At 36.2% G+C, this 21,979-nt stretch overlaps 1 protein-coding gene across 1 annotated transcript; it reads left to right on the top strand.

The window, feature by feature from the left end:
* Positions 1 to 749: 749 nt before the first annotated feature.
* LRRC4C (leucine rich repeat containing 4C) lies at positions 750 to 2,666 on the top strand (the record flags this gene model as incomplete). Its single annotated transcript, XM_082282854.1, has 1 exon — positions 750 to 2,666. One exon carries the CDS (start codon positions 750 to 752, stop codon positions 2,664 to 2,666), a length of 1,917 nt encoding a protein of 638 aa, XP_082138980.1.
* Positions 2,667 to 21,979: the final 19,313 nt, after the last annotated feature.

Genomic DNA, 21,979 nt, shown 5'->3' with positions numbered 1-21,979 from the left:
AAATGGCTATTCTTGTTTCTGTGTTCATACACATTTGCTAATGAGTATTTCTCTGATGCTGGTGCCAAACAAAAGAATTGAAGAGGAAATATCATTAAATTGGTTGATGCTCTGCATGCTTTTCTTTTTTTTTTTTTTTTTTTAATTCTTATAGGCAAGATCTTGCACTGTCATCTGCATGACATTCAGTATTAGAGACTTCTAGTTTAACGCTGATTCAGGAATCCTGTTTGTATAAAGATTTTTACCCACACCAGACAGGAGTCTCCACTCGCTTTTCATGTTATCTGTTGTCTTGTCTTGCAATGTATAAAAAAGGTTAATGCCTTGAATACTCCGATATCCTATCTTAGTAGATTCCTATGTTACTAACTTTTGCCTTTTGAGACGCTTGTCATTTCTTCTACCTCTCCCTTGAGTTACAATATTTCTTTTAGGTATCCACTGTGGTTGAACTTCTTATCTGCCATCCACCTATGTGCATTATACATTGGAATGTTCAGGAAGAGTTAATGTCTTGTTATTTCTTATCTCACTGCCAGTTGCAGCTGATATACATATCTGTACAGAAAAATAATATTAGAAATCCTGTAGCTATTCTCACTATCAAATTTCAAGAAATTGGTAGAGCTGACTGAAAGGCCTTGAGAAGCCTTTTATTTGAGATTTATTTAATGTTCTCCTTCTCCCTTCTTCCTTTCTTTCAGACAATTCAAACTCCAGAAGGACCAACACCAAATAAATTATGAATGTTGAACAAGATGACCTTACATCCACAGCAGATAATGATAGGTCCTAGGTTTAACAGGGCCCTATTTGACCCCCTGCTTGTGGTGCTGTTGGCTCTTCAGCTTCTTGTGGTGGCTGGTCTAGTGAGGGCTCAAACTTGCCCTTCTGTCTGCTCCTGCAGCAACCAGTTCAGTAAAGTGATTTGTGTACGGAAAAATCTGAGAGACGTGCCAGACGGCATCTCCACCAACACCCGGCTACTCAATCTCCATGAGAACCAGATCCAAATCATTAAAGTTAATAGCTTCAAGCATCTGAGGCACCTAGAAATCCTGCAGCTCAGTAGGAATCACATCAGAACAATTGAAATAGGGGCTTTCAATGGTCTGGCCAATCTCAACACTTTGGAACTCTTTGACAATCGTCTGACCACTATCCCAAATGGGGCTTTTGTATACCTGTCAAAACTGAAGGAACTGTGGTTGAGAAACAACCCCATTGAGAGCATCCCTTCTTATGCTTTTAACAGAATCCCTTCTCTCCGGAGGTTGGATTTGGGGGAATTGAAAAGGCTTTCATACATCTCAGAAGGTGCCTTTGAAGGTCTGTCCAACTTGAGGTATTTGAACCTTGCCATGTGCAATCTTCGAGAGATTCCTAACCTTACTCCGCTTGTAAAACTGGATGAGTTAGATCTTTCTGGGAATCACCTGACTGCCATCCGGCCAGGTTCTTTCCAAGGGTTAATGCATCTTCAGAAATTGTGGATGATACAGTCCCAGATTCAAGTGATAGAAAGGAATGCTTTTGATAACCTTCAGTCACTTGTAGAGATCAACCTGGCACACAACAATTTAACACTACTGCCTCATGACCTGTTCACACCACTCCGCCTAGAAAGGATCCACTTGCATCACAATCCTTGGAACTGCAACTGTGATATCCTTTGGCTCAGCTGGTGGATTAAAGACAAGGCACCCTCCAATACTGCATGCTGTGCCCGTTGCCACACACCTCCCAGTTTAAAAGGAAGGTACATTGGTGAGCTGGACCTGAATTACTTCACATGTTATGCTCCAGTCATAGTGGAGCCGCCAGCAGACCTCAACGTCACGGAAGGCATGGCTGCAGAGATGAAATGCCGGGCATCAACCTCCCTGACCTCTGTATCTTGGATTACTCCAAATGGATCTGTAATGACGCATGGGGCATACAGAGTTCGGATTGCTGTGCTCAGCGATGGCACATTAAATTTTACAAAGGTAACTGTGCAAGACACGGGTTTGTACACATGCATGGTGAGTAACTCTGTTGGGAATACCACAGCTTCTGCCACGCTGAATGTGACTGCCCTGGATAACCCTGGTTACACGTACTTTTCAACCGTCACAGTAGAGACTGTGGAACCTTCTCAGGATGAGGCACAGACCACAGAGCAGGTTGGGCCCACACCAGTTACCAACTGGGAAACCATTAACATGACAACCTCACTCACTCCACAGAGCACAAGATCAACAGAAAAAACGTTCACCATTCCTGTGACGGACGCAAACAATGGGATCCCGGGAATAGATGAGGTTATGAAGACTACCAAAATCATAATTGGTTGTTTTGTGGCTATCACTCTCATGGCTGCTGTGATGCTGGTAATTTTCTACAAAATGAGGAAACAGCATCATCGGCAGAACCATCATGCTCCAACACGGACTGTAGAGATCATTAATGTGGATGATGAGCTTACAGGTGACACACCCATAGAGAGTCATTTGCCCATGCCAGCAATAGAGCATGAGCACCTAAATCACTATAACTCTTATAAATCTCCTTTCAACCACACAACAACAGTTAACACAATAAATTCAATACACAGTTCAGTGCATGAACCGTTATTGATCCGAATGAACTCGAAAGACAATGTTCAAGAGACTCAAATCTAAAACATTTATGACATTAAGGGGTGGGGTGGGGGGACAACAAAAGATGGTTTATAAAACAAATGACACAAATGACTGGGCTAAATCTACTGTTTCAAAAGTGTCTTTACAAAGAAAAAGAAATTTATTTATTAAAAATTCTATTGTGATCTAAAGCAGACAAAATTATGTGTATTCCTCAGAACCTGTTTTTGCTGCAGTTATTTACCCTCCTCGTTCCCGTTTTCCTGCCCAACCTACCCTGACTCCCATTTGCCATATTTTTCATAGGAGATCTTGATTCCCTAAAAGAACTGATCTAGGAAATTTTGTAAGAATCTGTTACACTTTGGGAATTTTTATGGTGAATTCTAGTGGTGAGATTCGGTCTATTTTGTCACTTTCTCTTTTTTCTTTTGTTTTCTCATGCCCTTTTTGAAATCATTCAACAGAGAATGGAATAATAACAGTAACTTTGCGAGTGAGAAAAACAAACAAGTAAACCTTTTTTTTCTCCATGTAATGATTTGCTCTGTATTTACTGAAAGCACCATTCTGTGGAAAAAAATGGAAAAAAAGTAAAAAAAAAAAACAGCCAAAAAATTAATTTACTTGTGAAAGCCTATAAAACCCATGATCTTTTAAGCAATTCTAGAACCAGAATTTGTAGTTCAAACACTAAACTAAGATTATAAATAAAATATTGTTTTTTTTCTGTACTCGGATATAGCTCATTCTTAATGTGGCTTTAAACATCAAAAGTTTGTTAAAATTCCTATGATAATCTGCTCTGATGGTCCAAAACACAATCACTTTAAAGAGAATAATTAAACCATTTTGGATCATTACTGAAGAATAGCACAGTTTTTATTTTAGTTTATGAAAACAACATACAGGCAAACAAGGGTGTTTGATTTCTAATGCAGGATTAAGATCATTCCTTCTAACGGTGTTTGTAATTATCGCTGTTATATCGCAAGATGCTTTTCACAATGCCAGAAAAGTTTTGCAAGGCGCTTCTGTTATCACTGAATTTATTAGACAAAGCTGAAGACTTTGTTCTGGTTTTTTTATTATTTATAATTGTCAATAAGAAAATTCGCCTTTATATCAAAGCTAGTGCTTTCCAGTTCAGTCCCGGGACTTCTAGGCACAAATATGAAAGAAGTTTAGCTGTCTATAATACGTGTAATAAGAGCTGTATCCCTATGTGCAAAATCAAATCAAAATGCTGTTCGTGGAGTAAATCACAGGAAGAAGTCTGAGGATTTTGGTTTAAAAAATAGAAATAACAAAGTCAGACAAATCAGAGGATATTATAAGTTACTGTAATTTGCATGACAATTAGATTCCCTGTAGAGTACCCTGTTTACATTGATTTAAACTCAGACTCATTTACCAATGGGAAATGCACACCTTTTGCCTTTCTGTTCATATACATTCTCTGGATTTAGCTTATTGGTATAGGACTGATGTATACTGTGCATGCTGAAAGCTAAAAGGAAGGCTTTCCATAAGAAAAACCCGCTTCAGGACACTGTGTTCTTCCAAGTAAAAGTTCTGCCAAATTAAACTTCTTTATGCATTGGCAGCTGAATAAAAGCATTTTAAGATGATTTAAATTAGGGAAAAATATATAATTCCTGAATGTCTTTTCACCTATTTTCTTTTTTAGCCACCCTTATTGAGAGTTTTTAGGGTCTTGTGCCAGGTGAATAATATTCTTACCAAAATCTCTTTGGAGCTTTCTAGTATGCAACAGCATGTAGGATGAAGACACCACTGAAAAATATACTTCTATTCTGTAAGTTTGAGATGGAATTCCGATAGGTTGAGGGGGTAAACATCTCCTGTTGGATGCACAGTTTTCAAGGTTGCAAGTGAATATTGTAGTATGAAGGCCTGATTTAAAGAGGACACAGTGGAGATAGGTGACAATGAATCACACCCTGCAAGGAGTCTGATAAGTCTAATACAGAATGAAACCCAAAGTTCTACAGCAATCTCTAAGAAACATTTGGCAAGGCATTATCCTTTGATGTGCTACATGAAAAATAAAATCTACTCAAAGGGAATTTTAATAGAGGGCAAAGATGGACCTGAATGTAAAATATTGCAGCTGTGACTCCTGGGTTTGCCTATTTCTTCAAAGAGCAATAGAGTGTTTCATCATGATTTTTTTTAAGCATTGTGATAGATTCTGTAGAAAACTACTGCAGTTACACATTCCTATGAGGTCTTTGCCCATCTAGCTAGTAATATTCTGTCCGTGGCCAATGCTCATCTGAAAATTGAAAAAAAATCCTTTCAGGAAACCTAAATCTGGACTATTTGCCATCTGTAATTAATGGGTTTATGTTAACAAATTATGGCTACTCTAACCAATACTTGTGAAAGCAGTTATGGTCAACATGGTTTTATAAACATGCAGTTTTTAACTAACCCCTAAAGTAGGTTAGGAGGAGGCCCATAAGAAAACAGGTATAGTTGTTGTCAAGTGCAACACTGGATCATTGACAATCTTTGATCTTTACAGTAATACAAAATATTATCAGTGACTGTTTTAAACAATATATTCATTCTTATTGAGTGTTAATCCAGTTGTACTGGCTGATCAAAAAAGCAGATATTCCTGCTTTCTCATAATAAGCATAAAGGAAAGGCATTTGGGTGTGTTTGGTTGGGTAAGTATATATGTGTTACATGTCAACCATATTAGTTATGATTTCCCCATCATGTTCCCTATCCTTCTTGAAACCACAGATGTTATTTCTAATTCATTCTTACTTCTACAAAGCACTCAGTACTTTTGCAGGTTAATTAAATACTAGAGTTGGAGAAGATCACGGTTTAAATTATGAACTGAGTTCTGTAATAAAGTGGAAGGAGTGTTGTGCTTTCTTGTTTTGATGCTCAAATCACATGCCAATGGCTCCTGTTACTGCTCCAGAGACAACAGTGTTAAGAAAGAAACTTGTATCTCCTGTATGACAGAATGTGACTGACAGAAAGTTCTAATGAAATTTCTCTTGCAGGTGACCACATTGTGTGTGACGTAAAAAAATTGTGCAAAAAAAATTGTGTTCTTGATTATGATCCATCGCTTTCTAGTGGGCTCATGAGAAGTGATGAATGATTCTTCAGTTCATTTGATGGAGTTGAAGATGTTTATCTGCTGTCCTGTACAAATAGAAACTGCAAAGCATTTTCTTTCTGGAATTTTCATCAAGTCTTGTGAATCTTGCCATATGCAGAAATAATGGGAAAAGCTAAGCAAGTGAGTTCCATTCAATTCATCATAGAAGATGGACATTTTATTTTCCTTCAAAAAGGGCTAAATGTATGAAAAGTAATAGAATAATTGTATTTTTTGCTAAAATATTCTAACACATTAAAAATTATATTTAATCATTGCAAGATTCCCTGTCCCCAATGATCACAGGTTGATCCCAGAATTAGAGAAAAGACAAGTAAATTAATATTGTACCTTGTTATACCAGCTTCATAGTCTTATGAAAATGTTTCATAACAGCTATTGCAAGCTTTTATATGTCAGATATGACCATTAGTGTATCTTTTCAATGAGGAGCACAGACGATCTCTTCAACTTTTTCACCCCTCTCTAAAGGTTATACCCCATTTTTTTATCTGAGCTAAGTACATAATTTTTGAAATTCTCACTGTTTTTTTTTTTAAGTCCAGGAGGTGAAGGTCTAAGAAATGTTAGGAGCTACCATGCAATTTCATAACAAGAGAAGTAAATGAAGAAATAATTTATCCTTATCTTCTAGATGTAATAAAAGCTGTTAGATTTTGCTGCCTGGGTTTCTGTTTTTCTTAGTAGAACTATTTAATTTTTCTTAGTAGAACCATTTAATTTATCTTTTTCTCATTTGTGCAGGTGTTGCCAAGAAAAATCTCATTTCTAAAATTTGATCTGCAGTTAACACCACTGAAGGTGGTGGTGGATATTTTATTACAGAGGTGATGTTATATATTAGTATTATAAATAACACATGAAGCCACCCCTACTGACACAGCACAGGTTCATGAGCAGGAGATGGGCTTGGGGAGATTCTGGGAAACCTACCAGGTAAATCTATTATTCCTGTTGGCCTGCAACCTCACTCATGGTAATGCCCCATGAAAACACTGTGGGCGTGTCTCGTTTGGGTCTGGAAGAGCACAGCAGGGCAGAAGAGTATTGGGTTGGGAATAACTTCATTGACTGCTTCCCACTTAAGAGCATAGATCCAGAAATAATTAGCATAATCAGCATAATAGCTAATAGCTCAGGTCCAGATGTGCAGTATACTATAAGAAATGAGGAAATTTTGTTGTTCATCACATTTAATCACAAGTAGGTTGTAAGGCTTAATGTATGCTAAACAATGGAAAACTTGAAGACTAAAAAAATCACAGATTTACGGTACAAGTTTTACACAAATGGCAAAGTCATGCTTTGAAAAAATACGAATGCTGGTTTGATTGACTCTAGGATCGTTTTTTCAGTATTAACTCTATTGAGACAAACGACACCTGTACTTTAATAGTTACATGCTATTTATTTCAATAAGAATATATCACGATTTTCTTCGGTGAGAAATATGTAACAAAATATTTAGTTTAGTTTGTCTTGGTTTTACTCCTTGCTCTTATGTTTAAAATGTACATCCAGATTGTCTGTTAATCAGAGTTGCTCTCCAAAGGGCTAAATCAGTGAACTCTGACTGACTTTTATAAGAGACAAATATTTCATGTAGTGTAACTCCAATGAGGTATGAAATTTAAGAATGAGGGGGAGACACTGAAATGATTACATCATCAGATGATTTTATGGTCGTCTTTTGTAAGATAAAAAAGACAATATATTATTTTTGAGAACTTTGAAAAGCAAATCTTATGTTAAGATAGAAATTCTTAGCAGAAAAAAACCTGAGCCAGAATAAATTAGAGTATTATTGGACTTCAAAGGAACAGTAAGATGTAACATTTAAAGCAAGAAGTGGGAGTTATATATCCCAGATAATCTTTATATATTTTCTAACAGCTCAATTTGCTCAAAAATTAGTTACTTTTTTTGTGTATCATGCAGCTTCTGCAAGGATTCTAGCTGTCTTATCCATAGTTTTCTGTTTTCTTCTTGTATTTTGCGGTACATGTACTGTATAATCTGGGCTTTCAGCTCTGTAACTATTTCCCACACAGAGTATGCAAGGAGATTCTCTTAAGTCATCCAAACTCTACTTATTGGAGGTGCATGTCTGGTACTCTCTGAGGCTTTTTTCAATCTACTTGAAATGACTTGTGCAGTGAGAGATTCCTTAATTTCTTCTATTCTCTGCTGCTACAGCAATATGTGATTAACATCCTCATTTGGAGAAGTCTTTGCATGGGTTATATTTTCATCAAATTTAAAATATAAACTGAAATTGTATTTTATTTTTGTAAAAAATTTTGAACTCTGTTGAATTGAAAAAGTACTTCTGTTCCTTTCACAGAAGCTCAGTTCAGTGTAACGAAATTACAAAAAAAAAAAAAAAAAAAAAATTAAAAAAGAGAAACTATCTTGACATGATCTCCATGCAGATGGGTCTGTATATAATTTAAAAAGTGATTCTACAGGTGAGATTAAAGGAATAAAGGAAGAAATTTACAAAAAAGAAAGAAAAGAGAATAAATGAGCCAAGAGAGAATCTAGTAAAACAGAACTGGAGTTAGTGGACCACAGAATTAATCCAATCCCTATAACTAATTTAATTCCGTAAGATGTAATTCAATTTGATTCAATTTGCTCATTTAATTCCTAAAAGGACAGTTAGTTGTCTAAAAAAGGAGGTGGAAAGCTGAGTTCTCTTTTTGGCAGTACCCATGTGGCATAAATCAGGTTTTCCTTTTCCTTGTCCTCCTGGGCTTGCCACTTCAGTTTGGCTGTCCAGTTATCATTTTCTGAAGCTGCCTTCCTGGGGCACCCGCCCGTGCAGCCTGTGCTGGCAGCGAATTCCAGTGGTCAGTGAGACAAAGGTCGGTGTTGTGCTCCAAGCAGAGCCTCTGCAGTACTTGGTGTTTTAAGTTCACTAACTCCTAAGCTCATTCCTGTTTGATAAAGCAAAGTAGTGCCATGAATAATGTATATGTTTGGAACATCGTATATAAGATTGAGGTTGTTGATTACATGCTATGCGTTAATTAACTGTCTTCCACACTGAAAGGGTGTTTTCATGTCTTCTTTTCCCTTTTGGAATATACCTTTCTTTGTGATGAAGAAAGGTCAAAATCAAGAATTTGATCAAATTATAAAGACTTGGGGAAAAATATCAAGGTCTTTGAATATTAAGACTATAAAAGGATTACAAATTGTATAAACTACTTTAAAAAAAAAAAAAAAAGAGTAAATAGAAATGCTCTAAAATTCCTAGAAAGTAAATGCCTAAACAAACAGTCATCATGACCTTAACAGACTGAATAAAACAGAGGAATTGACAACTTCCATGGCTTTTGCTTTTGCTAAAACTTCCTTGACAGAGATTGTTCTGTTCTCCTATTTTTATTTTTTAAATAAATTCTATTTCCTATGTCAGCAGTGTTTCCAACAAGATGGACATGAGTAATTATTGTTGGAAATATTGTTCCCTCCTGTTTCTATCTGGAGAAACACTGGCTCTGGTTGTTTATTTTTTCACCTCCCTGCTGATTTCTGACACTCCTGTGGGGAAGCAATCAATTCTGTACTGCAAAAAAAAGCTTTTGTCCACCTAACACAACAGTAAAATAATAAAGGGCTGAACCAGGCAATGAAGAATAAAATGCAGTCGTAATGGTGAGGGAAGAGCCCTGAGAAAACAAACATTACAGGAGGAGAAAAAATATATTGAAAAGACGAAGGAAGTTGAAAAAAAATTGTGAAGCTATTATTTCCTTCTCATTTTGTGCTTTGTGTTTCCTGGTATAGCTGGACCATAGGCGAACCCATTGATGAATTCATTTTAAATAAATCACGTTGGAAACTCTTTGAGGGATTATTTTAAAAGTAATAAAAGCAACATTCCTTAAACTTGTATGGGTCAAAAAAGCCACAGGGAACTATTTAGGTTGTTATGATGTTCTGCTAGGACACTAAGAGATTATTGTAGCAAAATATTTAAGTTGGAATTCTGAAAAATAAACTGTTCATACTTTAAAAGTAGAAAATTGTTTCCCAAAAGAAAAAGTAGAAATTTGCATTCTGGGAGAATCCAATTGGGAATTTCTCCATGTATCATTTTAACATTAACTTCTGCTGATTTAAAAATTGGATTTCTAAAAATCAACCTGAAAGAAGCACTAGAATGCATAGAATGGACAAAGATGGCAGCGATGAAATAATTCATTTAGTAGAACCTTCTGTTTTTATCCTTTGAAGTTATTTTCAGTAATACAATATTTTTCATTAGGAACTAAGAAGAGGCCTTTTTGTAGATTTTTTCCCCTTTATCTCCTCAAGTGGGGGATAGCATTTTAGACTGTCTAATAAAAATGGTGTTATAATTTTGGGGAATAGAAGGAAAGATGCATTGTGAAACACCTGGTAATTTTGTAACATGCTTTTTTGGTTTTGTTTTGTTTAAATTGCTTTTTCTTGCATTTACAATATAAGAGGATGAAATTATAAGATAGAAAAATTATCTGTGTGATGAAATTTGGGAAGGTGCAAGATATCCTCATTATTTTCATGCAAGATTTTCTTAATTTCATTCTAATTTGCTGGCACAAAAGGGTAGGAAGCACAAATAAGTCTTTCTTATAATTTTTTTCATGATTCTTTAGGTTTTGAATACGCTGTTTTCCTTCACTAGTCAAATGAATATTCAATGGATTTTATTATGTTTCAGATTAGGAGCCTTTTCCTTTGTCTCTATTTACAATTTCAGTGGTTTTCTGTACCTTCAGTTTTCACTCAACATATATTTTTTAATTAAAAACTGAGTCTTTTTAATTATATATTTTCTCCATGATGCAGGGTTGTAGGATACTGTGTTTCATCCCAAACTTCCTGGTAGTATCTGGTCTCATTCAGTACCCTCACACCATTATTTGGTTATATCACTCTTTGTCTCTAATTTAGAGTCAGTCTCTACAGTCACCAGGAATTTTTCCTCCACACAACTCCAAGTGTTGATAGTAAATGGAAGTGCAGAACAGTATGACTGCCCAGCACTTGTTTCAGGGCTTAGCAGCAAAACATGGTAAATTCAAACTTTCCAGGTTTCTGTGGCAATTGTGGTTTGGCTGCAGAATGTCAGCAGAACAGCCTGACTGGAGTGAGGCAATCAAGCTCTTGTGCATATCTTAACTCAGGAAGATGTTACCGCTGAAGAGAAAAAAAAAATTCTGTCTCCTCTAAAGTATGCTTTACAACCTGAGTGAAAAAAAAGCTGGTTTTTCTTTGTTTTGGTTTGTTTTTTTGGTCTTTTTTTTTTGACTTCTGTTTTTTATTTATTTAAAATATCAGAAAGCTATTGGAAGTTTAGATTTCTGAAACTATATTTCATGTGTGGTTGGTGGAGGGGCCACAACACTCGTCATTTAGTCGACATCACTGAAGAAATGGATCACCCTATTTCTAAATGGATTTTTCCTTGTGCTGATCACAGATAATTATAGGTCTTTTTTTAAATGCCTTTTAAGTACCGATAGCACAACTATGGAAGCACATTGCTAGGAATGATGCCAGAATTTTGTGCAAATTCATCACATTTAACCCACTGGTAGTGGTCTGTTGCTTTAGTTTAATTTTAAAGTTGTGATCTGACATGTGTTGCTGTATTGGTTCAGTTGGGGAAATTATTTTGTTCTTTTAAAATGTTAATTAAGTCCTCAGAGAATTGATGGGCTGAGAACCACGTCTTTAACATTGCTTTGCTGTGACAGTGTTGCAGCTTTGATTTTAAGGGTATACCAGAAGCATATGAGAAGTGTTCATCTCTTCCAACCAGTCTTCTGTGACAAATGCAGTTCTCTGTCTGGACATTTTCTCTGAGATATAAACTCTATCAGACACATACCAGACACATTGCTAATAAGCTGCAGTATGTTCATAATGAGGTAATAAGTACTGATACCTCTTGCTTCTGAGTTTGGCCTTGGGTTAAATTTCTATATCTTCATTTAAGTTTCCATCAAGTGCTCTATCTTAGTGCAGCTGCAAAGTGTTTGATAGCTAAGAGCCTGTCTTTGCAGGGTAAGTTATGCAACATTAGAAGTGTCATCACTCTATGTCTGTTGTTCAGATACAAGCTGCTCTCTCTCCATCCCTTATGGAAACTTCCAATAATCTTGTTTCTCTGCAATCCTAATTGACACGATTAATTATTTTTATTCCATTTCATTTCTCAGGGTGTTTCCAAGGAATAGCACAAGTAATGGCAAGAAGAAAGAAGTTGGTGATTTTACTTCAAGAACATATGTGCATCCAGATAATCATAGAATCCCAGAATGGCTTGGGTTGGAAGGGAACTTATAGATCATCTAGATCTATAGATCATCTAGTTCTAATCCCCCTGTCATAGGAAGGGACAATATTTGAGTAAAGTGCCCATGAAAAAAAAAATATTACAAGAAATAGATCAGTCAAGATACAAAAGATTAGAAACAAATATCCATTATTTCCTCTACTGTAGGCACCCACCCACACACACATATATATATATATGCACATGAATCCACTTTTGATGCTTTTCAGAAGGTCTGCTCTGGAAAGCAATGCAGATGCAGTGGAGATGCAGTGCACTTCTCTTTGGGTAGTTAAGCTGCTCACTGGCATCTGTGGCAGAGCAGGAAAGTGAGACAAAGAGGCATTCACCAAAGGCAAAAGTTCTGGTGTGGACAGACCTCTCTATCCCTGAGGTAAGAGTTGACCCCATGGATACAGAGCAGTGAGTCTGTAGGATCTGCTCTATTGCAGGACAGCATTGTTCCTTACGTATAAACAGTGGAAAAGGGTACTCACGTGTATGTATCTGAAAGTGAGAGAAGTGGATATCTCTTTCTGTAGTAATTCTAGTTTTGCCACTGGTCTTTGTAACCAACAAGTAAAAACTATTCATTTCACTTTTTGTAGCAGTTTCCCCATTTGCAAAATGTGTTGGGAAACAGACACGAAAAGCAGTGTGAATGTTGTTTCATTACTGCTGTTGCTCTTTTTGCTGAGGTTGGACTATTCTTCTTTTCTTTTGTGTTTCCCAAGCATTCAATGCTTCTCTCTGGGAATTTCAAATAGAAGAGTCAATGAGTCACTGTCTCCAAGTAAAACTAATACACAATTTGATGGTATTATTTAATGGATATGGCATCGTTTGTGCCTGTTGTGCATCTGTGACAGCACTGCCAAAGGCAGTGACAATACATTCATATGGAGTGAGATGTGACCAAATAATTCAACACCCTTGTTTCTCTTGTAGCTCTCTCAAACATTATCTTTGAGGGAAAGGGCAAAGCAGTCAGCAATTCCATCCTCTAGGAAGGAAGTGAAGGGATGAAAGAAAGGTACAGGCACAGACACATGAAACAATGAGGAGAGACACAGAGCTGGGGGGATGTACTTCATTCGGGAAAAGTTGTAGGAATTATCTTCCCTCTTGCTCACAGAATAAGGCTTCTCTTGAGTAAGTAAGCTTTTGCAGATCGTCATGGGTATCTTTTGCCCTTTAAGAGTACATTCAGCCTTATCTGTTTCAATCATCTTAAATATGGACTATGAAGTGTTCCATCTTCAGGAAGATTGATTCAACTAAATGGCAGAAAGCCTTTATGGAAAGGAAACAACACATTAAACTAGAACTTAACTCTGTGTTGTAAACAGAGTGGATATTCATGCTGACAGGGTAAGGAGGAATTGCTGTCATTTACTGCTTCACTAAACCTTTCCATAGAAGTCTTTCATGCAGTTTACAAATACTTATTCTCAATTTCCCTCCTCCTCAGCTGTTAGAGGGAGTTGGATAAAGTCTGTGTTGTTTCCTCCCAATGTGAAGTGAGTGCACTGTACGCCTGGGGTTTGGAGGAGTTCCTCTGCCAGGGCTTTTCCCCAGGACATGTTTGGGTACACCTGGTGAGGGGAGGGATTTGCATGCTGTGGATGGGAAGAGAAACAAGCCTGCTGAGCCCCTGCAGGGATGTTGGGCTGAGATGTGCCCTTCTGTGATGGAAAACCAGATTTTCTAGGAGCTTAGAGGTGTCGAAGAGTTTGCAGCTAGCAGTGAGTTGAGTGAAGGGCACAGTGAGCAAGGGGAAGAATATTGATTTATAAATAATTCTACTACCAATTCTGTTTCCTTTTATCTGTTTAGAAAACAAATTGTTTTAGTTTATATGAATATTTTTAAATACATACTCTGGCTTTTGTATTTAAAATAATTTTTTAAGATCTTTAAGCTCAGTGTGGGGAGTGGCCTTGTTATGTTCTTCTGGCTGCCTCTGGTTCCCATTCGTGAAACATGATATATATTTTGTAATAGATATTAGAGCAATCTGGAGCAAAGATTGGTTAACTCACAGTGTGTCACAGGTAGAAAGTTATCTTTCTTCTTTTCCCTCTCACTGTGTGAATGCTGTACTTCCTTCTGGGCTGTAGTATATAAGTGTCCTACAATGTGTGATTATTGTTGCATTAACATTAACAGTTTTTATAAGAACTAGTTAGAAGGATCAATACTTAGAAGGACAAGCTTGTGTCTTTATTCTTGACACTAAATCTTCATGCTCTCAACATTGATAAATTATGTCACCAAAAAGATGCTTTTATTGTTTATTTATTATTCTATTTTACTTTTCAAGGCTGAACATAATTATTTGAATGCCTGGTGTTCAACTCCTTTAATCAGGTTTGAACACATTTCTATAATAAATTTATTTCAGCAACCTGATTCCTTTCCAGATAATAGTAACATATTGCATATCAACAGAATGCTGTAGAATGATTATTTTTAAAACTCAGTGCTGTTCTTTCAATTTATAAAGAGTTCAGAAGCAAAACAAATATTTTCTAGCTCCAGCATTCAAAGGCAAAGGTGAATTCTTTTTCCAATGTCAGGAACTCAAACACTGCTCCATTCCTCCAGTTTATGAAACCTGAAGAGCAAAGCTAAAAAGAAACCCGATATTCTCTTTTTTTCCAAAATAGAATGGCTAAGTATAAAAGAGCAGTATAAACACTGAAGAGTATGAATGATTATGAACAGTATTTGTATTTAAAATATTTTTAAAGCCTATTTAATAATAAATAATTATCAACAATAGAGTCACTGAGTAAATCTTGCATAACCAGCATAGGTTAAACATTTTCAGTGTATTTCTTTACCTGATGATTGACCTTGTCCCATTGCTACTATTAGCAAATTGTTCTAATATCAAGGAGATATAATGAGGCAAACTTGTGCATGAAAACAATAAATGATTTATTCTCTCAGACCAGCATATGATAAAAATCTAACATGGTTATGAGGGGGAAATTTGACTTATTGTCTTCTAATATTGTTCATTTCCAGGAGCAGGGGAAGGGGAAGTTATATTCTCTAGCTCCTTATTTCACTAAAAAAAAAAAACCACAAACAAACAAACAAACAAAAAAACCCCAAAAATAAACCAAAAAGTTTAACCCAGAGAAAAATCTGGGGGATAGTGATGTTCTCCAAGGTGCCACAAGTTTTTCTGGTTCTAAAGTTATTTTCCCAAGGCAAAGTATAAAATTTTCTGGGCAATGTCATAGAAGAAAAACAATTTTGGAACAGATCAAAAGTCATTAACAAAATATTTGCATCGGTGTTTCGCCTCTTAATTTAGGAGAAATGTGATGTATGGTTAAAAATACTTTTTTTTGCCCCCGTGAATGATTGTCTAGAAAAATAACGTGTAAGCAAGTATGGTTGTTGTCTATGACTGTGTGAGCTAAGAGAAATGTCAATGACAAATGTGGGTAAGAATAGGACTTTCTTTTTAAAGATAAATGAAAAGTTTCATGTGATTTTACAGAATATCTGAGTGGACTAATTTTCATTATAGTTATGATTTTCTGGGGATTTTGCTGACTTAAGAGCATTCAGATGTAATATATTTTTTTTTAATTAAAAAACCATTTTAATGAAAAACTGTCCATGAAGAAGACTGAGCAGTTGTCAGTTGTCTGTGGTTACTGAACTGTGAGAAAAGGGGCCTTCATTACAACTGTGAAATATGAGGGGAAAGCCTTAGCTTGGAGCAAGCTCCAGAGAATAGGTTATAAAATGGTTTGAGAGCAAGTGGTGCAGCTCTTGCAGTGATGCAAAGGAGAGAGCTGTCATGGGCTGCAGGCCGTAGGCTACTGGGATAGGTGATCTCATTAAGCACCAGTCTGATATAATCATGCTGTTCATGCTGGTTTTTACTTCTTGGTGCTGGACAATGTATTCATACCTTAATAGAATCACAGTTTGAGGTTTGTGATAGGTAACAATACCAAAGCTGTTCAGTGAATGTCTGAGGTCCTGCTTTTTTTCCCTTTTGTTGGTGGTTTCCCAGTCCTGTGATGCTGGGTCACACTGGTTTTGCCTTCAAATGAAGCTCTGCATATCCTGAGGCGTAAATGACGCTGGGGTGAATACTGAGAGGGCAGATCTGGTGGCTAAGGGAAAGACACAAGGAGCAAGTCCTGGAATGTAGTGGGATGCACATCTTAGAAAGCTGGAAAATATGTCTCTCCACAGAGAAAAGGCCTGCAAGAAATCAGATTTGATGGTCAAAAGGAAAACAGTAAAGGAGTAGGAGGAGATCTGCCCCTTCTTCCTTTGTCTTATGGGTCTTATGTTCTAAAACACTCAATAGAATTGTGCTACCTGATATGATATTGATACTTCATTTAAAAGAGTCCAAATCAAAATGTTATTACCTGTTAACTGTTACAACTGGCTCTGGCTTAAACTCTTCAAGAAGACAAAGCTTAACCAAAGAACCTCAAATACTTGGTAGATTAAGTTGCAGATTCTAACTTGGTGACTGGTACCTATGACAGCAGTTAATTTCATCTGGATTCAGTGCCTCAGGAATGGCTGTAAAAGCTGAATAAATAAGTTTTATGCTATAAAGAACATGTTCCTCTTACTGTAACTATCATCTGTCTTCCAGACTTCTCAAAGACTTTCTCGTCTGTAGGATTTATTAACTGCTTTGCATAGTTTTCACAGTATCATAATAAATTAACAAAATGTCCACAGCTCAAAGTCTTAGACTAAAACAAAACAAAAAACCACCCAAAAATACTCCAAACCCGTGTGTGGGTATGTGAAAAGCAGACAGAAAACTCTGTGTGTGACAGAAGAAAAACACTGAAGTTTAAGGAGTTTCTCACGCTGTTAGAGAGCAGACATGATGTTTGCAAAAACAATAAATTCTGTATACCTTCCCCCTCATGCCCCCAGGCAATATTTATTTTGTCAAAGTATTTTCCCTTAAAAAGCACAACATACTCAGGGCTACGTAGCTGGGCCTTTTGAAATCAGAATCTGGCTGCTCAGGCAACCATGACCACATTTTAAATTGCTTGATTATTTGTCTGTGGGGGATGACCGTTTTATTGCCTGAAATAACACAATTATGTTGCATCCCTCGATGCAGTAGCTGTCAAAAAGAGTAGATAAAGAAATAGACTGAGCTAGTTTCAAGTATATTTTGGACAGTAATTATTTGAGGGTACAGACAGGAATTGTGAGGAAATACCCAAGAGACTAGAAATCTCACTTCTGAATAAACAGTATTTAAAATGTGTTCAAGCTTCTAAGATTGTTAACCCTCTTTTGTGCCGTAAGCCAAGTAGACTAGAAGTGATTAAATTGCACCCATTTTCCAATGAAACAATCCCACTGCAGTGTGAAAGAAAGAGCGTAACTCACCCATCAGAGAATATTTGTAACCAAAAAGAGCTGAATTATGCTGTTCCTGAATTGTGTAGCAAAGAGCCACTTTCACTTCTCATTGAAATCCTGTAAATTAAATCTGTACCTTTATTTGAATCAGAAGTGTTACACCTTCTCTTTTATAATGTCTGTAATAAAACCAGGGTGACTTTCAAGTTCGGACAGCAAGATGCATGCCTCGTATATTTGAAATGGTTCTCCTTCATCTTTCTGAGTCTTCAATTTACTTTTCCTCCCTGTGCTGTTAGCAGTTTGCAATTGAAATTTGAAGGAAAGTAGTGCCAGACCAGGTCTGTGATGAGGGCTGTTCTGAAATTCCACAGGTGCTGTGTAGTCTACAGGAAGGTTACCAGTGTTCAACTTGGCATGGGAATGTTACCTACAAAGAATTTAGAAAAATTCGTCTTTAAGGGCATATAATAAATTTTATTGAGGAGTGTGGACTTTTCAAAGCTAGACATGAAAATTGCTACCCTTTGCAGAAAATAGGTTGCAGTTTGTTCTCTAATAGTTTGATTTGTTAATTTTAAAGTTCTCCCTGCAAATAAGGAATTACAGAAGAGAAAGAAAGTTGTTCCACACAGCATACACCCTTGATATGCAACAAAGATTCTGGTTCCTTAAGTTACTGGTGCTAGGGTGTCCGTTGTTTTGTTTCTTTCCCATGCATCCCACTCTCAAATTCCAGTTTAACTACATATTCATACAAGAATATATATATACAAGAACATGTATATATACAAGAATATATATATAGATGGATTCGTGTACATTTATACATGCCTTTGTGCATATTTAGTTTCCTGAAGCTAAAATAGTTTGAAGTGTTTATGATTAGAGCTGCCCAAATTAGAAAGTCAACTGCAGAGCACAGTTTCCATATGTACATGAGAACAAATATGGATATGATGTATTAAATAGAACAACAGCGTAATATTGGGAAGTAACAACCAAACAGGAAGAGGAAACAGCAGCCAAATTGAAAGAAGCCCTGCCAGGACTGTTGCATTCAGCTGGTTAATATGGACAGATTGTTAACCTAACTTTGAAAAGGAGCTGGGGTAAAAATATACTCGAGCAAAAATTCTTAAAGGTATGCAATTTGTTAACTCCATTTTCTGCAGTATGAAGTAATAATATAGGAGAGGGTACATAGAATTCTGCAGAAGGTGATGAGATCCAACAGCATGAAATCATGTTAGGTGTTCCACTTCTTCCAGGAAGCAAGTAACCAAAACTTGGAGATGCATAAAAGGGACATGGAAGCCAACGATCTCCAGAGGAGTGAGGTATCCTTTACATAACTGATTAAAACTGGAAGAGTGGGTTGTAAAAAAAGTAATTTAAAAACATTACTTTTTGGTTTAACATAAGATTAACAACTTATTAGGAAGTTTGGCTTCATAATGAAGATGAATGACGGGATGATTTTCATTGCCAACGTAAATTTACCTTTCACAATACTGGACTTTAAAAACCTTTTCAAAGTGTTTGATTTCAGTTGTCAGTTTGAATAAAATTATTAGAGTATTTCAATGAAGAGTACTTCTATTAAGAGCATTCACACAGATTTCATTTCTTGTAATATATGTTTATTTGATTTGAAGCTGATGATTGAGTCTCTTTGGGAGGAGGCTGGGTGTACGTGCATGTGTGTGACAAACTGCATTCATAAATGCCTTCAACGAAACCAAAAACAGTCTTATGAACATTCTTCTCTCTCATATGCAGCATGTGCACTGAACAACATTTTTCTTTTAATAAGCTTATAAAGCTCTTGGGGAAAATCTGTAGTACTTTATCACTAAGTGAGCTCAAACTTTTAAGTGTAAATAAAAAAAAAAAAAGCTTGGGCTTATTTATTTTTTCTTTTTTCAAAGCATACTCTTGGGAGAAAGCAAGTACCTTCAAATATCCTTAGAGAAGCAATGAAATAGATGTAATATTTATATATCTTAATGGCCTGATGAGAGCTGAATCATGCTGAAGGATGTGCTAACCCTTTCATACATCATAAAGGAAAACATTAAGCCCCATGCAAAATTCATCCCATGTTGACTCTTTTAAAGCTTATCAGGAATTTTTAGTGGTATGCTTGCTTTATTTGTTTTTAATTTGCTTTGGTTTAATTTCTTTGTTGTCGATGGAAAGCAGTTTTTCTTACAGTTTTTTCTTACAGTTCAGTGGATCCAACACCAGAAAAAAGTAAACAGAGGCATATGAAATTGTCTCCCAGAATATTTGCTTTCAATGGCAAATTCTGCTACTACTTAATGTCACTTTCACTGAGCTACAAAAAAGTATTCATCTTTGAACAATCCACTGAACAGTTTTCAAGCTTTTTCTATCACGAGTTGTTAAATCAAATCCTATTATTTTCTTCTGTACAATTCTACTAGTGAATGGCTTCAGTTTAAAGGAACATATTATTTGGGCTTAACCCTTAATGTGAAATGCAAAATATTTTCTCTCATATATATGCATTTTCAGAAAATGTACTTGAGCACGCAGTATTTTTCAAACTTGACTCCTAGCTATGAAAGGTACTATCAAGTGTTTTAGTGGAACTTGCTGGAAGTCTTTTTTCGACTGTAGTAAGGTTTGACCATTTTATAGGTTTTCCAGTTCTTTACCATGCAAATAAAATGCTCCTCTCTTTTGATTTGATGATCTTACTCTTCAAGGTTAATTCTGTTCTCTAAGAACTATGTATTAATTTAAAAGCAGTTACTTTTTTCAGTAATTTATGTGCAATTTATCCCTTAAATATGTTCCAGTATTTAGTCATTAATTTCACCTCCTGTATACATATCCATGTAAGTACATGGACATAGCAATGTTCATGCATCACACATGATGTGTGATTTAAATATAATTATTAGTACTTTTTCTCCAGAAATCTGCTAAGGGAAATAGCATACAGATGTGGTGTTTTAAAGATAAAATTATGGGATAACTTGGGATTTGTGCCCAAAGAGATGCAGTTTTTGTTTTTTTTTCAGATGATCAAATATGTAATATTCAGAGTCTTTTTGATCATGTCTTTTGGAAGTACCCTGGGCTGAGGTGCACAATCATTCGCATTACTTTGTGGATTTTCTGAAAAAAAGAATCAGTGACATTGTTTAGATCAAGTTTTCTTTGTTTGAAAGAAAATTTTAAATGGAAACTCAGGTTATGATGAAATTACCATGTTGACACAGTGCTTTTCATATTCTCTTGACTGATTTCTGTGGTTTCGGCATTAGAGTTAGAAACACCTGTGCTGATGTGAGTCCCAAACATGAGAGCACTTTGTTACATACATGAATAATCCTTTCCATATTTGTGTCACTCTTCACGATGTCATTTGAGCAAAACCTTCCCCTGGGGGTAACGTGCTGTGTTTGGTGCTTGGTGGTTTGGTTTGTCTGGGCTGAGTGAGACAGGCAATACTAAAAGATAACCAAGTCTGCTCACAATGAAGCAATGGGTACTTATGTTCTTGGCACAAGGAGTTTCTAAATGTTATGCTGTTGCTCTCTGATATTTTGATGGTGATCCAGATTTTTGTGTGCAGATCCTCAGAAAATCAGATTTCAGTATGTCTACTTACCTTGCAGGAGCTGCACTTCAGGATCTAATCCAAATATCTCATGTATGATTCCAGATAAATTACTAGCCACTCTCCCCACTGTACATTTTTGTTTTAAATTTTGCTCTGTTCTTCTATTTCTATGAAATAATAAAGCAGATCATGCAGCATCATCAAAAGCTGGATAGGCATTCATGTCTATTCTGAGTACCTGCAATTATACACCCCCAGGGTAAGAGAACTCTGCATCACAATCCCCTTGGCAACTGCAGTCATCTAGACAGTGCATAGTTTACATTATTCCCAGACCAGCAATTACTACTCAGGGTCATATCTGAAACACTGAGAATTGAAATGATATTCAAGGCCAAGAAAATACAGTGTGTGTGGGGGAATTGTTCTTTGTTTGTTGGTTGTTTTCTTAGGTAAACAGAGAATTCTGTTCCTGATTTTAGTTCAAAGACACTGAGGACTTCAAGATGAAAGGGTCAATAAAATCATACATGCCATGGGACATTTAAAATGCAATATGTTGAATAGTAAGTTTTCATGCTAAATCATGGTGATCAGAAGTCTGGGGGTTGAAAATATTTCCTGTTTTCAGTTGTACAGGAAGGTTATTTTGGCTCCTTATAGCAATTTCAACAGCTAGAAGCAAACATGTCACCCTGAGCACAGGACTTGCAGAGCACTTGCTTATTGTTTGGCATAATTACTATTTACATGATACAAACAATGCAGAGGACTGAGGTGGAGCATCATTTATTTTTTTTTTTTTTTTCCCAGTTCCTGATTTTTGTGTCAGGTTTTGAGTGCTGGTTTGTAGCTTGGAAGAATTC

The sequence above is a fragment of the Coloeus monedula genome (assembly GCF_965178545.1).
Source record: "Coloeus monedula genome assembly, chromosome: 6".
Lineage (NCBI taxonomy): Eukaryota > Metazoa > Chordata > Aves > Passeriformes > Corvidae > Coloeus > Coloeus monedula.
The sequence above is the reverse complement of the archived record's forward strand: the minus strand, read 5'-3'. Positions and strand labels throughout refer to the sequence as shown.